Source organism: Sinocyclocheilus rhinocerous, unplaced genomic scaffold (genome assembly GCF_001515625.1).
Source record: "Sinocyclocheilus rhinocerous isolate Xijiao unplaced genomic scaffold, SAMN03320098_v1.1 scaffold335, whole genome shotgun sequence".
NCBI classification, from domain to species: Eukaryota; Metazoa; Chordata; class Actinopteri; order Cypriniformes; family Cyprinidae; genus Sinocyclocheilus; species Sinocyclocheilus rhinocerous.
Window position 1 is genome coordinate 676568 of NW_015659708.1, and position 23060 is coordinate 699627.

Here is a 23060-nt window from a genome sequence, read left to right on the forward strand (position 1 = left end):
CCGTCTCTTCCCCACCCTACTCGAACATAAGGTCCTCGCCCACCCTGCCCCTCAAAATGGCGAATGCCGGTGATGCCTCGTCCGTCTCCCTCAGGAACCATTTAAGAACCTAAAACGGCCCGTTTTAGATCAATAAATACAAAACAGAACATTATACTGCAGACAAAAGGATTTGATGTCAAATAGAAATATAATGTAGCCTACACCATAGCAATAGAAACTAAATTTAAAAAAAAGCTAGGTTTAAACAATATTTTAGACCACTAAATATAAAGAAAATTAAAAAGATGAATGAGTGCAAGTGAATGAAAAGCTGAGATTTATGGTAGGCCTGTGTAAATGTGCGGAACCCACTTTTAACCTTTAGACAATACATCAGCCACTACATTATTCTCTCTCTTTCATTGTTAACATAAATCATCCACACATTCTAATCCAAATTGATCCTAAATCATATAGCTGTCAAAAGTTGCTAAATGAGTTGCATCTGTTTAACAGACCACTGGCTGTTTTACCCAATGTAAACAAACAATTAATCCGAAGATCAAAATACTCGGCACATAATATATTGGGATGTAGGCTAAGCATCCCAAAAACATATAGGGGAGAGTGGGGACAGTTGCAACATGGTTTATTTCTTCAATCAGGAATGAGCTACAGTGATGATATTCATACTGCACATGCTCAATCAGCCCCTCATCCTTCCTGGATGAAATCAGGCACATGTGACCATTCCTTCTACAAATAATCATTTTCATGCTAAAAAGGTATTTTTTTTAATCATCAGATTTTTTTTGTTATACTGTCTTAAGTTGTTTGCGTGAAGCATTGTAAAAGCATATGATTTATATGTTTTCTTAGCTTCTAATAGGCATAGCTAGCATGTGTCAAGGATATTCCCCTTGTCCAAATACCCACACTTGCCTCTTGGCCACTTGAGAGCGCGTGCGCGCGACAGTCAGGAAGTAAGTGCGCAAGACTGTCCCAGTTCTTAAAAACGCCAGAGCGCAGTGCCCTTAACGCACACTAAACCCAGAATTAATAATAATTAATTCCCTACAATTACAGTTAAAATTAAGTAATCAAAGTCATTACATTTGCAACTGCTTTTTATCACTTAATTAAATCGTGTCATCTATAGGGACTACTGAACAGACATTTAGAAGTTGATTTTAAAATGCAAAGTATTGAAAATAATAATAAAACTCTGTAAACACTTTGCGTTTTCACAACACTATAAGTGTGTCCCATCAGGTAATGAAAAGTTGTACACACACTTGTGGTCTTCATGCTCACTTGAACACTTGGGCCAAATACAGGAAATACATCATATAAGTAGTCAAGTGGTCAAGTGCAAAGACCACAAGTGTTTGTATTTGGACAAGGCAATAGTGTCAAGCTAATATACCAAGTTTTATCACGGCTGTCAGTGTGGGGACAGTTACAACACGTTGTTGCAACCGTCCCAACATGCTGTCCCTTACCACAACATTGATGTAAAAGCTTGCCATAACATTACATAATTGTAATTTTATGGATTAATAAAGAACCCCTTTCAATAGTTAGGTATTTCTCCTTTTTTATTTAAGTAAAAGTGGACTCATTTCAAAAGTGGACTCCAGTCAGTTCCATAAAATGGTAGATTTTTCTAATTTGAATTGAAAAAAGACTGATTACCACTTGGTTAACTGCTAGTTGGTCAAATTAGTTCTTAAGACAGTCTTAAGATAGTGGCTATGTTTATGCTATGGCCTCAGTTCAGTAACCTTTCACAGATGTTAACAGAAGTAGGCTACAGAAGTAGGCTATTATTAAATTTCAGTGTCTTGATTCTGATTAAATTTATATTTTGTATTTTAAATGTATTGTAATAATTAACCAAGACATGGTTGTTCCCCATTTACTATTCTTTGTTTTTATACAGCCAATTTAACTTATTAAAGACCATGTCTATGCACAAATAAAATTAAGAAATTGCAAAATGATATTTAAGAATGGTTTTAATTACATTTTAATGAATATTGCAACTGCCCCTGTGGACTGTTGCAACCGTCCCCGGTTGTGGGGTCAGTTGCAACACTTGACTTTGTCTATTCAAGTATAAATTGTATGTATATAATCATATGTGCATGTGTTACAGCAATGTGGGTGAGTAGCTGACTGATGTGGCTTTATTGTATTAAAATTCTGGCTTTCTAATGCAAAGTCTCTGAGAAACTAAAGCAAATGCAAAAAGTGTTACAGCCGTCTCCACTCTCCCCTAAACATGTAAAACCAACCAACATATTTAATAATTCATGAGAAAAAGTACACAAGTACACACCAATCTTTCTTAACGATGAGGATTTTATTTAAAAATAATAATAATTAAAGTTTTTGCTTTAAATATTTTATGCATGGCATTTTGGCATTTTCCCTCAGAAAATTTACAACAAGGTTTATGTATCTCATGGGAAAAACAAACAAACAAAATAATATTTAAAAAAAAAGACACTAAATACTCTTGTGGTTATTTTGTTTTCCATAACTTTGGTCAATGCAGCAATGGAAAATGATTTTTTTGTTTGTTAATTTTTGTATTTTTTGCATTCAAAGAGACACTTAAAAATAAAATTATATTTTGGGTTTTCTGAAATGCACATTCTCTGACTTCACACAAAGCAAAAGTCAGATCAAATGCGAGATAAAGCATTCCAAAATAGACACTGAAATACACACAAGCACACAAATACAGACACACAAACTTGGACACATACACACCTTGACATCAGAAGTCAGCAATATGACATCATCAACACTGGCTTTGACATCTTCATGCGTTTTGTCTTTTCACTATGATTGCATCTGCTTTTTTGTCGCGTTACAAAGGTTAGAATCCACTAGAAACTCAAATATAAACAGAAAACAGGAATTAAAAACGAGTCACAGAGAAAAAAAACAAAACAATGTTTATAATCAAAAATATGAATAATATTGATGACTATATATTTATGTATATATATATATATATATGCACATAAATTGGCATGTGTACATATTTGAACATTCGGGATTTAATTCAAAAAATGTTTTACCTTTTTTTCAACGCCTTTAAATTGAGTTAAAGTTAATAAAAGCTTAAACATTGCAGAGTGATCTAAAATACTATATTATGGCCCAATAATCTTGCTCAGCCAGGTCCGTTCTCAGACATTCCACCACAACAGTGTCCATTTGATGTGGAGACAGCTGAAAAACACAGAATTTGCTAACAAAAAATACATTTTTCTTGAATATAGTATAGATAAACAAGACACTTTTTAATCCTAAATCCTAACTCATCGGTTAGATAATAATGCATCCTAGAGTGACACAGAGTGTTTGAAGTAGCTTTGCAGATTTTGTTCTATTTTTCTGTTTTGTACACTCATTGGCACGTAGCCTCTATGTTCCGCACAGCCGTGTCACGGGAAAAGATAAAAAGCCGTCAGAACACGGAAGCACAGACACAAATGAAGAAGTTTCAAAATAGCCCTTGGATTAAATTGTCCATTGTATAACCAACCCTTTCCCCCCAATACAACAGCTTGAGTAACAAATTAAGTGTGAAGAGTATGCTGTCTTATTTGACATTACTGCATGCCCATGATTAAATCTCAGCTCTTAATGCTTATAAATAACAGAACAACCGTAATGACTCCAGGACGTCATACGAAGCTGTGCTCTGATTGGTCAAACATGCAAGAAGGAGGCATGACTTCTATCACATTTCAATGGCTGAATTCAGTTTCCAAATGTCTGTCTGTTCAAGCATTTTTAGTTCAGACTTGATTTCCCCATCAATGAATCTGACAGCCTTTTGATCATATTATAAAACAGCCAAAATTTTATCCACAATGCAAAAAAATCAAATTGACAAGTATTCATCTCAGTTTTGATTCACAGTCTCAGTATAAGTGGCTAAAAATCTCTGATCATCAGTATAACACCCGTCTCCCAATGTTTTCCTCCATTATACTCCATTTGAATAAGCTCTAATATGGCTGATGGCATTTGGACTAATATTAACAGTGCAGACTAAAGAGTCAGGTCACAAAACGAGTGACATTTTTCAAGTCCTCAAGTTCTTCTCTCTGACGAATTACCAGTGTTTTCTTCACTTGATGGCAAACTGCTTAACGTGCACAATAATCCATTCCCAAGTCAAGGCAGATCTGATTTGAGACAGGTCAAATCATAGTTTCCGTGAGGTAATTCAGTGTACTATTGGACACTTGTCAGTTTCATCCAGTTTATCTCATTGTTCCCTTATTTCATTGATGATTGTGACACCTCTTTGAGAATAACACTTTGCATTGAATGAAACCAAACATTTGGAGGCAAGGTCAACTGTATCATTGGATTCAGGAAAAATAAATTAACCCCTAAACCAATTGGCTTTTACATTAGCTCGAATGTACTAAATAGAGAAAACTTGGCCTATTCTAGTAATGAAACTTTTCCTTTTTGCATCTCCTCAAATCATGTCTAAATAGTGCCATCGAGACACTATATGCTACTCCCAGGTCAGAGGAGACCTGGGACCTTCCTTCTTCACATTTCTATTTATGGAGAATTTGGCAATTTAGGGATCAACAGAATCACTTATGCTATGGTTTTTACATCCCTCTTTCTCTCAATAGCAATACACGGTGTATTCCATTCATTTGGGCCTGATTTCTGACCCCTTTCTTATTTCCTTCCTCCTTTCTGTTCTTCAGCCTTCTTTACACTCCACCGTCTTCCCTCCCTTCGGCTTGCGCAATCACACCTCATCTATCCATCGTCTCCTTACCATCTTTCTTTTTGCGCTCACACGGTTACTTCATTCTTGCTCCCCGTCCTCAGCGCCTGACCTCCACCCCCTGCTGCACCTCCTCCAGGAAGGAAATGCAGCTGTTCGATGGTGTTCTGGCGTTTCGTGGCAAAGGCCATCCGGCGAGCACTGTGCGCCATCACTCCGGGTCCTCCTCCGGAGCCGTGGACCTCCCCCCATCCCAAAGTCCCGGCCCCGTGGCCGGAGGACATGGTGGCGACCGTGTGGTCTTGCTCGCGGCCGGAGGTAGGGTGCGAATTCATTTTGATCATGTGATGGCGGTCGAGCAAGGGCGTCACGCACACGTTCTGCTGGGATTGCGCTTTCTGGTGGTGCGTGAGACGAGACATGGTGGGCCCCATCCCGCCGTAATCACCCATCAGTCGCTCCTCCAGGCGGTCTGGAGAGACCAGGAGGCGTTCATGAGACTTGCGTAAAGTCTGGGTGTTGGAGCTCTTGCTGGTGGTCATGGGTTTGTAGTACTGATGCTGCTGGTTCTTGGAGAGGCGTGAGAGAGTGTTCCCCTCCCCCAGCGCCAGAAGCTGGTCTTGGGACATCACCCGGCGAGGTGGTTTACTCATCGTGTCGAATGTGGGGTTGTACGGAGTCTGGGGTAGAGGGTAGGGGTTGGGGGTGGAAGTGGGCACGTGGATGCGCGTGCGGGACGTGTTTAGCGGGAGGGTACCCCGGGCACTCAGTGTGAAGTCACCACCCCAGGGAAGGTGGTGCTGGGAGGAGTGAAAGCTGGGAGGAGCATTATCTGGCCTTCGCTTGGAGGTGTAATATCCAGAATATTCATCCAAGTTTTTCTCTGTAGTAAGGAAATATGAAAATTAGTATCTTTCATAAATTTGACCCATTACTCCGGTCATTAACAAGCGTTTTGGTGATCAGACCGCATTAAAATTATGCAATGTGATTGAATTTCTGAATACACATTTGGAAGTTTTCTGGCATGGATGTTAATCACATTTAATGAAGGTGTAACATGCAAATATTCAGTTATGCAAGTAATTTTCCATATTCAGTTATGCAAGTAATTTTATAATGCTAAAAATAATCGCTAAAAACGCAGGGGTTGCAGATTTTTTGGGAACACCTCACAATTAGGCTCAGTTCGTTAACAGATCATGCATTAGGCCTTATGAACTAACAATGAACAATACTTTTACAGCATTTATTAATGGTGGTTAATGCTAATTTTTATATTTCTATCCTTAATATTTAATATTAATAAAGCATATAGTTTAATATTAACAAAGTATATATTAATATAATATCTTAATATTTTAATAACAAAGAACAAGTATATATTTATGAATTATTTTAAACTAGATGCTGTAAAAATGGTAAATTTTTAGTTCATGACACTCAATGCGTTATCTTTAGTCAATATCTAAATACGTATTTAATTATTTAAACAAACTACAGGGTTCATAAAGAAAGGAACAGCATGACATGATGGAAAGAATTCTGAATAATCCATCACCGTTTATAAAATTAATTTAAATTCATATTTAACTGACATAATTTCAGTTTAGCAACCTCTTTTGTATTATGTATGTAGAGATTTGCATTTTGTGTGGTAAAGTGAGATCACACCATCCAATCACACTCATGTTGAATGTGTAAAATGTAATCTGGCTAAAATATACAGATAGTATCCAGATATGAAATGTATGGTAATGCTAGGTATAAATAGAGGTTAATCTAAACCCTTTTTAAAAAGCCATTTTAGGCAAATCAATTTTTGTTGTAGTAATTTCCGATTTTTTTCAATTACAGTTTTTGAGCGTTGATTGAATATGAATATGATCAACTAAAATAATAATAATAATAATAATTTTCATTTATATAGCGCCTTTCCAAAACCCAAATATATTTCTTCCCCAGTCATGCTGATAAAATTAAACATGCAAAAACTTTCCAATGCCACAGGGCATCCTTCCTAAAACAGTAGCGGCTGACCCCATGCTACACTCCCTCACAGAGACCCTCCGAGTAGTAGCAGTTCTGAAATTACACACTCTCTTTTTCAGACGCACACTCACCTAGTCTCTTGAGGGAGCTGTAGCGGTTGAGCTCTGGTTTCATGACGGTCTCGTATGATGGAGGTAGCTGGGCAAGGTTGTGGAAGGAGTGAGAGAAGGAGGGGTGATAGCCAGAATTATTGTGCTTGCTGGACAGCAGTGTTCCTGTTGAGGCCAGCTGGGTGTTGTTCATGCGTGGAACTCGCTCTAGGAGAGGAGAACAAAAGACAATAAGACAAACACCAACAACTGATGTGTTCAAAACATCTATCTGGGTCGAATGTAGAATATGGGTGACTGGAACACTGAAGCTGCATCCCGAGTCTCTAAATGACAACGGCAGAATCACTTAGAATACAATGGAACTGGAACGTTTGTGTAGAGATGTGTGACTAGAATATTGTCTTATTCGTTGTTCCCTTAAATTTAATATATCCTTATATAATGATAATATCCTTATTCATGTAGTAATTTGTTCCACAGACACTTTTATAAGTAATTTGCAGTGCACGTACAGAGAGAGTCCCCCCGGAGCTACCTTGGGTTAAGCACTTCAGATTAAATGTGGTCACAGGGGAACTCAGCAACTCTCCAGTTCATAGATCATCCTTGCTGAGATTTGAACTGAAGTACCTTGGAGTTAGCAGTCCAGTTCAGTCCACCAGCCCCAATTCACCATGGCATGCAACATTTGCTATTTTGACTCGTGAAGTCAAAGGCTTTTAATTTTACTTTAGAATAAAACTGTTATGATTCTCACATATATGTTAAAAAATATAGTATATAAATGTGACCCTGGACCACAAAATCAGTCATAAGGGTCAATGTTTGAAATTGAAATTTGAAGATTTATATCATCCGAAAGCTGAATAAATAAGCTTCCTATTGAGATTTTTTAGGATATGACAATATTTGGCCGAGATACAACTATTTGAAAATCTGGAATTTAAAGGGGGCAAAAAAAATCAAAATATTGGGAAAAGTTGTCCAAATGAAGTCATTTAGCAATACATTACTAATCAAAAATTAAGTTTTGATATATTTACGGTAGGAAATTTACAAAATATCTTCATGGAACATGATTTTTACTTAATATCCTAATGAAAAAATATATATATATATTTTGATCCATACAATGTATTGTTGGCTATTGCTACAATATACCCGTGCGACTTATGACTGGTTTTGTGGTCCAGGGTCACATATATCATACAGTATATAATATTATATGCTATATTTAATATGTATATAAATAAATGTACAAAAAAACCCATGAAGAACCCCCAAAAAAGTACATTATAAATGACGTGTTAATAAACAAAATTCCTCTTTCGGTTTTACAATTTCCTTTCCACCACCCACACTCCCAGAAACAAAACAATAAAAAAAGAGAAGAAATAAATAACATAATAATTCTGTCTATCTGGGATGTGAGCCATTTAGAAACTGAATGGAGAATACATTTTAAGTTTGAATTCAGTTTCTTAGTATGAATTTGTATTGAGGTAGCATTTCAAGAAATAAAATATTTCAACTTGAAAAAAGTAAAGGGTCTTGAAGACTGACAGATCATAGATAGATAGAACGACAGAATGATAGACAGTTCAAGTTCAAATCTTTATTGTCATTGTAACATGTACAACAAAATTAAAGTGCCATCCAATCAGTGCATCACTCATGATCAACAAAACATATAAAAACAGCTAAAATATTAAAAATAATATAATAAAAAACACACACACACAGCATACATTCTGTCATTATTGCCCCGATCTCTTATTGCACATCAAATTATGTTTTAGCAGCATTGAGTGTGGTAACTGCTGTAGGATAAAAACTGTTCTTAAAGGGGTCATCACATGCAAAATTCACTTTTCAAGTTGTTTGAACATCAACTTATGCAAAATGAGCATCCGATGACCCCTTTAAATCTATTAGTCCTTGTTTTAATTACTCTGTACCGTCTACCTGACGACAGCAATTCAAAGAATGAATGTCCAGGGTGTGAAGTGTCCTTTATAATGTTCTGGGCTTTTTTAAGGCAGCGGGAACTGTGTAATTCTTCCAGAGTGGGGAGAGGGCATCCAACGATCTTCTGAGCAGTTTTAATAACCCTCTGAAGTGTTTTCTTCTGTGCTACTGTGCAGCTACTGTACCATACACATATACAGTACGTGAGGATGCTTTCAATGGAGCTCCGATAAAAGGAAACCACCAGTCTCTGGGTGATGATGTTCTTCCTGAGCACTCTCAGGAAGTGCAGTCTCTGCTGAGCCTTTTTCAGCAGCTCAGAGGTATTCACTCTCCCCAGTTGAGATCCTCCTCAATGTGGACTCCCAGAAAGCAGAAGTCCAACACCGTCCACACAGTCCCCGCTGATGTACAGTTGCGAGATATCTGTTTTCTTCCTCCTGAAGTCAATAATGACTTCCTTGGTCTTTGAGGTGTTGAGTAGCAGATTGTTCTCTCCACACCATACTGTCATCCGCTCCACCTCGTCCCGATAAGCAGTATCATCCCCCCCGGAGATGAGCCCCACCACTGTGGTGTCGTCGGCAAATTTGATGATGGTATTACTGTGGTGGGCAGGGGTACAATCATAGGTATACAGGGTGTAGAGCAGGGGGCTCAGCACACAGCCCTGTAGGGAGCCAGTGCTGAGACTAAAGGTCATTGCACACTGAGTTCGAAAATTTTGTCCGAAATTTTGGCACATTAAAAAATAAATACGACCTCACGTTATGTCAATCACATTTACACACTGCCTCGGAAATATTCGTCCGTTATAAAAAAATTCAGATCAGGTTTGATTTTTTCCGTAGCAAGCATTTTGGGAGGTGTTTTGACAGTTCAGAGCCACCGTACAAGCGAACGCCAAAATCCAGAATGGCGATTGTCAAGTTCATCCACTTCGTCTCGCAGCACAAAGCACTGTATATAGATCCTTGCACACGGGAGTTCACAGAAATTGGAACTTTGGAAATTGGAGTCTTCTTTTTAATATGTGGCTCTAGTATCGCTAGCAAAAGCATCGGATTAATTAATACGCATCGGACTCAGTGTGCAAGGTTTCTGTGCGTGACACATTTTTAGGATTTCGAATACGAAAGGACAACAAAATCATCCTCACTGCTTGAAGTCTCCATTTAGTGCTGTTTTCCGCATTTTTTCGCAACGGATGAATTAATACGCATCGGACTCAGTGTGCAAGGTTTCTGTGCGTGACACATTTTTAGGATTTCGAATACGAAAAAACGCATACGAAAATTTCGGACTCAGTGTGCAGAGACCTTAAGGGCCATAGATGTATGTGAGCCCACTCTCACCCTCTGGCTGCGACCAGACAGGAAGCGCTTAATCCATGTACAGGTGGAGTATGGAAGTCCCAGGTCTACCAGTTTGTCCACCAGTTTGTGAGGGAGGATGGTATTAAACGCAGAGCTGTAATCCACAAAGAGCAGCTGCACGTATCTCCCCTCCTGCTCCAAGTGGGACAGCGCAGTCTGGAGGGCTGTAGCTATGGCATCCTCCATGGATCTGTTCGTCCTGTATGCAAACTGGTATGGATCAAAGGTCGGTGGAAAGAATGAAGTGATGTGACTCCGTACCAGTTTTTCAAAGCACTTCATCTGCAACTGGCCGGTAGTCATTGAAACTATTAATGTGGGGTTTCTTAGGCAGGGGAACTATGATGGGTTTCTTAGGCAGGGGAACTATGATGGAGGACTTCAGGCAGGGTGGTACCGTGGACTGGGACAGGGGACTGGTTGAAAATCCTGGTGAAGACTCCAGCCAGCTGGTCCACACAGTCCTTTAGCACGCGTCCAGCGTTACCGTCAGGTCCAGCAGCCTTTCTCGGGTTTATGGCCCGCAAAGTATGCCTCACCTCATCCTCCTCCACTGTGAGGGTGAAGTTGCTGTGGGCCGCAGGATGATGTGTGGCTGTGTCTGGTTGCTCCATCTCGAAGCGAGCAAAGAAGAAGTTCAGCTCCTCTGCCAGAGAGACGTTACCTTGTGCAGCACCGAGGTTAGTCCTGTAGTTGGTGAGATGCTGGACTCCCTGCCACACCTGCCTGCTGTTGTTGCTGTCCAGGTGGTCTTCGATTCTCCTCTTATAGTCCAACTTGGCCTCTCTGATGCCTCTCTTCAGGTTAGCTCGGGCCACACTGTAGAGAGCCCTGTCGCCACACTTGAAGGCTGTGTTCCTTTCCTTCAGTAGCCACCGAACGTCACGGTTCATCCAGGGCTTCTGGTTGGGATAGACCTGGATGCATTTGTCCACAGTGACGATTTCTATGCAGTTCTTAATGTAACACAGAACACTGTCCGTGAACACCTCCAGGTCTGGATGTTCAAAGACATCCCAGTTAGTCCTGTCAAAACAGTCCTGAGGGGGGCATATGCAGGGATTAAAAGCAGAGACATGTGGTCTGACTGGCCCAGGTGTGGTAATGGTCAAGCCCTGTAGCCTAGCTTGATGTTTGAGTAGACCTTGTCCAGTATGTTAGCTCCTCTAGTAGCACACTTTACATGCTGATGAAATCTAGGAAGCACTGACCTAAGATCTGCATGATTAAAGTCCCCTGCTAGGATATGCACAGCATCAGGATACCTGCTCTGCTGACTGCTTATACTGCCATGTAAGAGTCCGATAGCCGAGTTAGCATTAGCATCCGGTGGGATGTAAACAGCAGTTATCATGACCACAGTGAACTCTCTTGGGAGGTAAATGGGCCTGCATTTAACAGTCACATACTCCAGATCTGGGGAGCAGTGACTGTCTACAGTTGTTATTGACAAACACATAGCCCCCCCTCTCCTGCTCTTACCGGAGTCCCTTGTCCTGTCATGACACTGTGCTGTGTAGCCTACTAGCGCAATAGCAGAGTCCGGGATGAATGAATGAAGCCAGGTCTCTATGATCAACAGAATGCAGCTGTCCTTCATGATGTTGTTAGTCGCAACCTGTAGCCTCAGTTCATCCATCTTGTTGGCGAGTGATCTGGTGTTCGTCAGAAAAAGGCTGGGAAGCGGTGGTCTGCGTGGCTGCCTCTGTAGCCTAGCTAACGCACCGGCCCTACAGCCTTGCTTCTGCTTCCTCTCCCTTCGCCTTCGCCACCTCACCGCGGGGATGGTAATCCATGGAGAGCCGGGGCTCCTCGCTATATCCACCGGGATCTTATGTGAACGGAGAAACTCGGCTGTAACACTCTGCTCATAACAAACTCCTATCCTAAGGAGATCGTGTCGGCTGTAGGTGTTATTCGCCCGACAGAATGACCATAGGACGAGAAACAACACGTACATAAATCGCCAAACAAAGCACAGACTAGAGAAGCACTGGTCCGCTGCAACAGTGTGTGCCGCCATCTTGCGATATAGATAGATAGATAGATAGATAGATAGAGATTTTGCCAAAGTGAAAACAGAAGGTGGAATCCAGAACATCAAGATGTTTTCTCCCAATCTATTGGTTAAATATAATATTCATGTGCTTAAGATAAATATAAATGAATAACATACATAAACATGAAGAAAAGACACACCACATTTTGGCATTCTGCTACTCGGCATGCCAGCACATTTACTGAAGCTTTGGTGACTGATGCAAACAGCGCTGGGTGCAGGACAAACAGCAAGAAAATAGCTCAGGGTGGCAACAGAGTGGGAGGGCACGAGCAAACACACTCGAACCAACGAGACCAAGCCAAAACATAGGCAGTGACAAATACACACAGACAAATCTGAAGCTTTCTTACTGGTGCTCTCACACAAGTGACACATTTGCACACTCTGCCTAAGCTCCTTGGCTTACCGATAGTAGCTGTGTGTTTAGGACTGGACCCAGTCTGGCCAAAACTGTGTTTCCCAGCTGTAAGAGAGCAGAGTGAACACTGATCCACTCCCAGGTCAGAAAATGCGAGGCCTCTTAGCATGTTTAATATCTCCACTTAAAAATGTTTTCAGTGGCCTGCACCCCATTTTTTTCACGAAATATCTATCAGTACTGCAAGTGAAAAACACAACGCAAAAATAACGTTACAGTTATAACGAATGAAACAGTCTAGACTGCAAGCAATTATGTCAGTGATGCAGTTTTCTTGCTTTTACCACTGTGCTTGCTTGCAGTGCAGTCATATTTCAATTTCAATAATGGTGATATAAAAAATTTAAAATATTCTTACAACTGATTGAAAAGACTAAAAGACTCTCATCACTGATTGGACAGACCTCCTGCAGCACATTTAAAAAGCATGTGTTCTGTTAGCAACTGCAGCCAAACATTGAAAACTTGAGAGTGAAAACAAGACAAATCATGACAAAATGGACTCAACCCTAAAAAGAACATTAACTGTGAAATCAGGGATAAATAGCACAAACAATGAGGGGTGCATCCCCATAATATTATTAATTTGATATATTTAGTCAATTTTTTACCTTTGCTCTCCACAGTTTTAAATATTTGGTTACATCCTTAAGATTAAAGTGATTTTTTTCTTGCATATGAATTATTAAACAATACATTTGGAATGTATTAATGAATATATATATATATATATATATATATATATATACACGCATATATGTTCAAAATGTTTTATTAAGTAAGGATGGAGTAAATTATTCAAAAGTGATAGTAAATTAATTTATAATGTTGCTACAAAAGATTTCTATTTCAAATAAATGATGTTCGTTTAAACTTTATATTGATCAAGGAATCCTGAAACATTGTATTATGGTTTCTACAAAAATATTAAGCAGCACAACTGTTTTCAACATTGATGATAAGTCTGAAGGATCACTAAAACCTGGAGTTGCCGTCACTAGATTATTTTATGTTTTAATATTTCACAAAATTATTGTTTTAACTTTATTTTTCAAATAAATGCAGCCTTGTTGAGAAAAAGAGACTTCTTACCAAAACATTAAAACAAATCTTTTACAGACCCCAAACTTTTGAACGTATAGTGTGAACGTGTTTTGAAATGTAAACATTTCAATTTAAATTCACTAACGACTCTGTCCTGAAATATGAAAAGCATCTGTTAATCACTTAATAGGTTTAAGACATAGGTCTAATTGTTGCTTACTGCACTCCTCAAAACCAGCTGATAAACAACTAACATTATGACAAGATTTGTATTTTATTCACTGGCCGCTGATTACTTCCTAAATGCATCCCCCGAGCTGCATACGTTAAGCATTCCTATTTTGGATGTTAGTCGAGAATGCTTTATCTTTAAAGGTGGAAAACACCTCCTCCTTTACTTGCTGCTCTAGTTTCATGTAGTTACATAGCATCTGAAGCAGAATTAATCTGACTCATTTCTGACACATCCTCTGTTCTACATTACCTCATACTCTCAGGCTTGTCGATCTGTCGACTAAATCATGCCTTTAGATTTCATTTCTGCCCAGTTGATTCTACAATTCAAACCCCTCTTTCTCAATATCTGCTTATTCATTCCCCTGCAAATGTATATAAGTTGTGACTACATCCATTATGCCCTTTTAGCTTTTCATTCGTTCTGTAACTCTCATGAGTGGGCGAGATAGACTCACTCCGGTTGTCTTTGCTCTGGAGGACGGGAGTGTAGAAGTTTTTCGAAGTCCGCCCCTGCGTGCCCTCACTGGAGGTGGCGGTTGTGAGGACCGTGCTGTTGTTCCTCTTTCCTTGCTGGACCGGGCTGGACTGGTGACGCAGAATGTCCACCAGCGCTCTGAAGAGAGAGAGATAAACAGTAAAAATGAAGCATGAGTGTATGACGGAATCAAAAGGCAAAATCTGAAAGAGCCTGACATCAAAATCACTACAGATCTATTCAGATTGCAGTCACTGATGCAGACTCCGATGTGTACAGCATTGTCTCCTTCCACATCGTGAGCCCGGTCATAATGGGCCTTTCACTCACCTAGGCATGTTGATGTCTCTGTTCCTCGGTCGTCGAGACAGTTTATAGAAGGCCACTTTAACCCCAATGGCCATGGCCATGGTAAACGAGATGACTCCCCCGATGACGTAAGCAGTGTTGTTGTTCTGTTGCTGCAGTGGGTCAAAATCTGGGTCGTGTCGGACCGGGGGCTGGGTGATGGGTCCCGCCGTGACGGCCCAGTCGGGTGAGCGGTAATTAGTGCAGGAGTCTTGGTCTAGACGGTTGCGCTGGTGCTCGCAGCAGAAGCGATAATGACAGGTGCCGCAGCAGTAGATGTAGGTGCCCTTGGTGCAGTTGAAAGTGTTGTCGAACTGTCCCATCACATCGTAGTAGCCCTGACACACGTCCACATCCACCAGGCGCCGAGGAGGAGGGGCCACCTGTGCGGCGCCCAGCGGGGGCTTCAGGGCATCGACCGTCACATTGCGGGGTAGCATAATCTGCGGCAGGGGTCTCGGAGGGACCTCGGCTGCCTCTGGCTCTGCCGCCATGGCTGCTGCCTCCTTGCCCCTCACATCGGGCTGAGGGAACTTGCGGCCGCGTCCTCGCAACAGAAGCAGCACCGGACCCCCGTTCATGGAGGAGCGTTCCGAGGTAATAGTCACTGTGGAGACCACAGGGCCAAACAGGAAGAAAAGCAAGAGGGCAGCGGGTGGCATCTTGATACAATGGGCGTTTATTTTATCAAAGATGAAAAAAATGTGAAGCCTTCGTACAAAAGACTTCCGAGGACTACAAAAAGCTGTCAAAAGTTGCAAGTCAGTGTGGCAATATATAAGACATGTAGACAAGTTAATCTCTCTTTCACATGTGCATACACTAGTATGCAAATTATTTAATATGCAAAATGCACATCCAAGTGCGGGAGTTCGGGTTAAAGAAAATAAGCATGAGACTCAGTTAGGGTGTAAACATATTTCTGAGGAAATTATTAACTAGAATGAGGTAAATCTATATACAAGTTTTATGCGTAATGGGTGAGAGCTGGAATGTTTGAAAATTTTGATTTGGCACAAAATTAAATATTTGGAATCTTCTCGATTAGCAAATTGTATAAAACAACAGTTTTAAAAATATGAAAATGACTCAAATGCGAGATGAAATGAACAAATATTTGACTCTTTTGTTGCAAGCAATTTAGTCCTGTAAACAAAATGTATATTTTACCAATGTAAACCTTTTAAAGTGTCACAAAGTCATGGGAACAGCTTCTTCTTAAAGGTGGTTTTGTTTAAGTCTGTGTAACTGAACTGATCTATGGCACTAACAATTCATTCAAGACTCAATCGGAGTTCACCTTATGGGCAACGTGTAAACATTTCTGTTCGAGTGTAAACCAAATGTTTTCTATTCTGGTTGGCACTTCAGTTGTCGACTCACTAAACAACCGTATAGAAAGAAACAGTTACTAGTGCTCAGCTATTCCATGTGACTTGTAAACAATTGTCATCGTCAGCTCCAAGAACTGATGTCGTCTTGTAAACAAATCTCAGTTGGTTGCCGCTTTAGGCTTTAATCGTCAATGAGAATGTCTTGTGAGACTAACAAGAATACCTTTCAAGGTCATTGAGGTTCTGTTGTGCAGTCCACATAATCAGGCTAACAGTGTCAGTTCTCAAGAAAAATACTAAGTACTTCATCTTTTTTCGAGTTTCAGGAGGAAGTCATTGAGGCTAGAGATAAAGGTAGGACGAAGCGATGAGCGAGCAACTTTAAAGAGTTCAGAAAAGAGCTGATCTTTTCTCTAAAGGCGGCACCACGGGACAAAGGCTCATTACGAAGGCTTTGGAAGAGTGTAGGTCGGTTAGGGCACTCACGAAGTGTAACAAGCAGCAGGTATATATTAGTTCCTGGTTTGATGACACAAGTCAGGCCAGAAAGGAAGAAGTGTTCAGGAAAGGAAGAGAGGAAATGGAAGGATGGACTGAGTCTAGGTAAAGTTTGAGGGTCTATGTGTGTTGGACCCTCTTGCGTGAGTGTCTCTGCTCTGGATTTAGCTCAACCCAACAGAATAAAACAAACGGGGGCTTGGGCCCAGTTCTGGCAGGACAGCATGGTTGAGCCCACTGAACAGGCATGAACAAGTCAGGATTCATCCGTCAATGTGGAACACGTGGAGATCGTCAAGCAAACGCACCAAAAGACCTATCCTAAGTGTTAAAGAGCGTCTTTTCAAGTAGTGGGACAACTTCAAACGTCGTCCCACTGTCAACACAGTAAACGCGTCAATGGCTCGCTGGTGAATATGGCAGATTACGGAACGTCAAACCTGGACCACCGTTGAACATGCACACAAATATTCCTGAATATACCCATGCAGCTGCTCTTCCCGAATGACCAAGCCGAATCCTCGCAGTGATGGCAGGGATCTTGACGTTAGTATGGCTATGAGACGTATGGCTTCAGTATCTAAACCCTTCAGGGACTTCTGAGGGTTCTGCTCTAAATGTGCAGAGTCTGTAGAGGAGGGAGGAGCAAACGAGATGGATGACTAAAGAGATCTGATGGAGAGGATGAGTTCAACGGGCCTTAGTGAGAGGAACGGACGACTAATCAACAGAATTAGCAGCAGCTCACTTTGGAAAGTTTAATGAGGCTTGTGCCAGCCATCCATAAGCCCGTCCATCCATCGATCAATCGATCAGGATCCAAACTCTCTCAGGCTAATGCATTCGTAACGGCCACTCTTACATAAAGCATGTTTAACCAATAATGCACTGTTTTCCCTATTTTGGGGAGTGAAAGCTGCTTGTTGTTTTTGACTTAAACCAAGTGATGCACATATAAACTTTTCACCTTGGGAACCGTTACATGCTATTATAGTAAAAAAAGACTAACAGTGAAGGTAAGGTAAAAATTGTGAACTAATGTCAGTGGAAATTGAGTTTCAATGGCTTAAATGGATCAATAAAACTGCAAAAATACTAGTGAAATAATTTCTTGCTTCTGGTTGGCACGGTTAGTGTTTGGCACTGGTTTTGGTAGCAAAAAGTCAAAGAGAAAATCTTCAATCTGTGCAAATCAACATCCTTTCAAAAAGCCCCTGGTTCACAAAGACAGTGCTAGTTCATCTGCTTTAGAAAAGAAGACGACTTGTATTCCTGGCCAGGACTTCAGTCGTTTTCATCCAGGCTGATGGCTCTTCGTCTTGGCTTCAGTTTTCCTTTGCTAGTCTTGGATTTTCACTGAAAGACAAAAGGAAGTTAAGAATGAATCAAATACCTGATCTGCAATGAGCTAAAATGCCCAAATAATCTGCAATGAGCTAAAATGCCCAACATGATATATCACAATCAGCACAGTACAAGAACATACAGGAAATGAACAGATGCAATACATACTGTATCAAGGTGCATACATTGACAACATCTTTTACAACATCTAAACAAATTTTAATGCATTAGTTTTTGCAATACTTTATGTATTCACAACCCCAACGTCTTATTAATATTCCTTCTACCAATTAATTTTTGAAAATATCACATGCTGTAGACATGTTTCTTAATACAACAAACATTATAATAATTAGGCAATAATTTCAGTGGGCAGCACTGCTTCATGTTAATGAAACTTGGAATAATATCAAAATAGGATGATGAACGGAAGAAGATCTTGATATTAAGGAGCTTTAGGCACAACACAGCATTGCATTGTTTACAAGTGCCAATTCACGTCACAACGTGCATTGGTAAGTTGCTTTAAACGTAACTTATCCTCTTAAAATTTAAAGTCAGAAGTAATAGTTTCACTGTTTTTTTTTAACTCAAGTATTGCATTATGTGAAGCAGTAGCTGTACTGATGCCAGACTATTTTTTGTTTAAATAAAAGTGAAAATAAATCAAATTAAATAGTGTTTTTTAATGTAATTTACTGAATTATCCAAATTATACATTACCATATAGTTATTTAATACATAAGCCATATTTCTTCAATTTTCCCATTAAAATAATTATATTGTACAATAAACTAGCTATATATACACACCATAACAGTGATATAAAATTACTCACTCTGTGATAAAAGATTTTGGTTATTATTCTGACACTGACATATGTGACCCTGGAGCACAAAACTAGTCATAACAAGTAGCAATAGCCAACAATACATTGTATGGGTCAAAATTACCGATTTTTCTTTTATGCCAAAAATCATTAGGATATTAAGTAAAGCTCATGTTCCATGAAGACATTTTGTAAATTTCCTACCATAAATATATCAAACTTTTTTTTTTTTTGTTATACGCATTGCTAAGGACTTCATTTTGAAAAGCTTTAAAGGCGATTTTCTCCGTATTTAGATTTTTTTGCACCCAATATTGTCCTATCCTAACAAACCATACATCAATGGAAAGCTGATTTATTTATTATAAATCTCAATTTCAAAAAATTGACCCTTATGACTGGGTTTGTGGTCCAGGGTCACATATATATACACATTCAACCATGCACTTATGACAATCAAGAAACTATTTAAAATTTGTGACAATTATATCAAATTTGTGAATTCAGGTTCGAATACGCTTGTATGTTGTTTCTATTCAACAAAACCAAAGTCATCCAAAATCATATGGCTGTGAATCCCATCATCCTCCACGATCAACAAGGTGCAAAGCGTATGCAATATGCACACCATATTTCCTGCATATAGTAGTGCGACCTCAGCTTTCTCACATACTGAGTCACACATTACGGCAGTGAATAACATGCTCATGTTAGCATAGCTGATGCAATACAGTGAATCTTAAACCCTCAATGACAGCACCAGGCTCAAAATCTGGTACAAAACAGTGTAAAAACACCACTAAAAAGGCTTGTGGGAACATACTGAAGGCTTAATACATTCAAAGAGGTGCAGCTTTGGACGAAGGGAGAGAGGAAGCGGTGGGTGACACAGCCACAGATGTGTGCCGAGTGGGGGGTTGGCAGGGCAGAGAGAGACCCTATTGAGAGGAGAAGAGAAGACAGGAAGGATGCAGGGATGGGGGAGGAAGGGTCTTTGGGACCCTTATAGAAGAAGGGACGAGGGGAAACGAGCAAGGCTACGCACCTTTCAACGGTCCCTCACATGCAGCAACCAAGTGCATCTTATGCCCTTTCGTTTTACAGCATGCTTTACGCTCACCGAGATGCCTCTTTTACGGAGTTGCCATCGGCAACGCCTTGTGTGGCTAATGATGTGAAGCGGAGAGACAGGGTCCTAGAAGCACGGGCTGCCTCACAGATGTGCTGTACAGCATCTGCACATACTCCTCTGACACACATGCACACTAACTCTCCAAAGATGGCCTGAGCGTGCCACACTACACGCCTCTCGTCCTTCCTTCTCTCTCAAACACTCTTTATTTTTCCCAATCTGTTTGTCAGAGCGTGGGTCGAAAGTGTTCTCTTAGAATAGCTTTGCTGCAGTGAGTGAGATAGAGAGGGATGTGACACAGAGATGGGCAGATGGATCACCTCGCTTAGCTCGCTCATTTTATCCTCCCTTTGCGGTAAATATCCTACATGCTTCTTCCTATAAGCGAGCACAGTACACATCTCCACTCAGCCGCCTCTTCCTCTCCATTCCCCATTCCCCACCCCCTTCATCCTCCTCATCATCACCATCAACCCTGTTTCTCTGACTCAGGAGGATGGGAGGCATCTGTCCCATCCACAAACAGGTGCAGATGACAGATGTCAGGCCAATATGCAGCCCATTACCATTTTACTTGAGCGAGCATACACTGAAATGGGGATGGAGGGATGAAGGTTAGAAAGAGGACAGTAGGCCTTGGGAGACACAAATTAAAGTATCTTAGGATTTAGGAAAAGTGTGGTAGTTAGCAACCAGTCCTAGTGCAAAAAAGCTGTGTGCTTTTATTTACAGATGGACACGAACAAAAGAAACGAACAAAGACATCTAATAGTCAACTGATGAGTGAAGGATTTGCTTAATTATTGCATTTTGCGACACTTAAATGCTGGTGTTCACAATGCGCCACAGTTAGAAGTGACAGAAGCCGTTAACAAACAAACAAACATGCTTGTTTTTCTATCACACAGCGAGCACTTTCCATTGACTTCTATTGTTGTTATACTGAGATAATTACATTTTCGTTCCCTTACCCCTAAAGTTATCCTTACCTTATTGCAGCTTTAGTTTTCGTTTAGCATTATTTAGTCCACAAATCCTGACCCACACACACACGCAAACACTATAGCAAGCTATACACCACAGCAGCAGCATCATGGCAGATCTCAGGGAGGACATTAAAATTCCAGTGGCGGACGACACACGCTGTGCGACACCAATCCCCATGACATGTATTCATTCCCAAATCTTATGTTCATTGTGAATACTCCCTATTTAGCTCATAAAAATGTCTTTACACACAGAAAATAAGCAAAAACCGCAAAGCAAGGGCTGTAACGAGCGACCTATGTGTATGCGATCCTTGCGCACGTTGCAGCAGTAGCAGCATCAGATGGGAACAAAATGAAGGCACGTCTTACCTGCGTGTGTTGCAACAGCTGCCCGCTTCGAATCTGTGGGAAATGATGCGGAGACTGAAGGAAATGTGACACAATAACCGTTCAAAGTTATTGTTGCCCTCTCTTGTCTGACAGCAAATTGAATGAGATGATGCAGCACTCGCAGTATTCACAGAGATGGGGTCTTGCGTTTCTTTACAGCTCTTGGTTCGTAGAAAAAGACGCAGTTTTGTGGCATTGGCGATGGGAGAGCATCTCATTTAAAGGCGAATAAATCCTGGATGGTCTACAAAAAAATGTCAGTTTCAAAATATAGTTTTCATTGAGTCAAGTCATAAAAAGACGAAAGGAATAAGTGGACGTCCAAATATTAGCAAAAAATATCGACCATGCTTAATTTACAGTCCAACGAGAAAATAAAACGCATAATATTCCGTGCATCCAGGTAAAAATAGGTTTTTTTTTCATATAAAACGCTATTGACTATGCACAGTCTAATCCGTGTGTTGCCAAATAAGCATAAAACAGCTGATTAATTAGACGCGCCGTTTCCCTACTATTTAAATGACCGTATTATTCCGCTTTCACCACAAATTCAATGGGCTCCACACTCACTAATAGAGATCTACCTCCGCGCCACGGAAACGCAATTGCTCCCACATAGGTCCGCTTCGCTCAGTTTACATCAATCGATTGGAGCGAACAGATGCTTGCACGTGGTTTCATTTGCTAAATGTTAGAAATGATCTGCCAATCGCTGGAACGCGTTTTTGGCTGAGAACGTCTTTCTATGCGAGCTGGGTTTTTAGGGAAAATCAACAGACGCTCGTGCGCAGAATGGCACGCGCTCACGAGATTCTAGCGCGCGAGAATTCATAGAACTCCTAAACGCGGGCTAGATTTTAACTTATTTGTGCATGAAAGAAATGAAGAACAGGATGAGTTAACCTAATAGAGTTTAGGTCTTCCATTTGCGCGACACAAATGTATAGGCTATAAAAAGTGTTGCGCCGATGGTTGCTGTGGTAACCGCGGCATCCCTTGACGGATCTGGATTGATAGTGAATCTTAAGAAATCGGTCAAGAACATGTCCTGGTCAGTTTTTAGTATAAATCAAATTTGAGAAAGAATATACTATAAATATTTTGAGTTTTAATGGACTATTAAGATTACTATTATGACAGTATGACAATTCCCCAAGCCCTATTATTCAGTAATGCAAACGATATCATTCTTATTAGGTAAATAACGCAAAAACAAAATAATGCCATGTTAGAAAGTATTTGTATTAGTAAAAAAAAATACTAGTATTTGTCCTAAACCCTGTAATTTGGACAATTTTATAAAATAAAAAAACTACTACGAAAAAAAGTAGGCTACTGTACTTTCAACATTACAGAAATTGGAAAAAATAAATTAGAAAATAAATTACCGTTGCATTAATGAAAATTATTTTAATGAAAACGAGAATAATTAGTGAAATAAAACGTCAGAAAACATGATAATTGGGGTGGGTGGTGTCTTAAAAAAATGATTTTAGATATAACAAACTATTATTTTCAATTCAGTGTAATTATAGTGTTACATCACAGTGTATGTCGTACAGTGTAATTATACATTTAAGTTCCGAGTAATATTAATTAACTACATGTATTTATGGTTAGGGTAAGGATTAGGGTTTGGCTTAGGGTTACTTGCATGTAATTAGGCATAATTAATTGTTATTATATTAGTACATACATGTAACATGTGTAACAAGGACACCTTAAAATAAAGTGTTACCAAACTGT

General features: G+C 40.0%; 1 protein-coding gene across 4 annotated transcripts; it reads right to left on the bottom strand.

Annotated features, from left to right (window-relative positions):
- Window positions 1-3173: 3173 nt before the first annotated feature.
- Window positions 3174-21948, bottom strand: LOC107724108 (protein shisa-6 homolog). Of its 4 annotated transcripts, none has more exons than XM_016532896.1 (6): window positions 21291-21948; window positions 14778-17983; window positions 14428-14585; window positions 12680-12736; window positions 6886-7071; window positions 3175-5645 (listed from the first exon to the last, which is right to left on the bottom strand). In XM_016532896.1, exons 2-6 carry the CDS (start codon window positions 15455-15457, stop codon window positions 4831-4833), a joined length of 1896 nt encoding a protein of 631 aa, XP_016388382.1. In that variant the 5' UTR covers window positions 15458-17983; window positions 21291-21948; the 3' UTR covers window positions 3175-4830. The 4 variants fall into 4 exon arrangements, with proteins under 4 accessions (XP_016388385.1, XP_016388382.1, XP_016388383.1 ...); XM_016532897.1 differs by lacking the exon at window positions 21291-21948 and adding an exon at window positions 19921-19974; XM_016532898.1 differs by lacking the exon at window positions 21291-21948 and adding an exon at window positions 19846-19905.
- Window positions 21949-23060: the final 1112 nt, after the last annotated feature.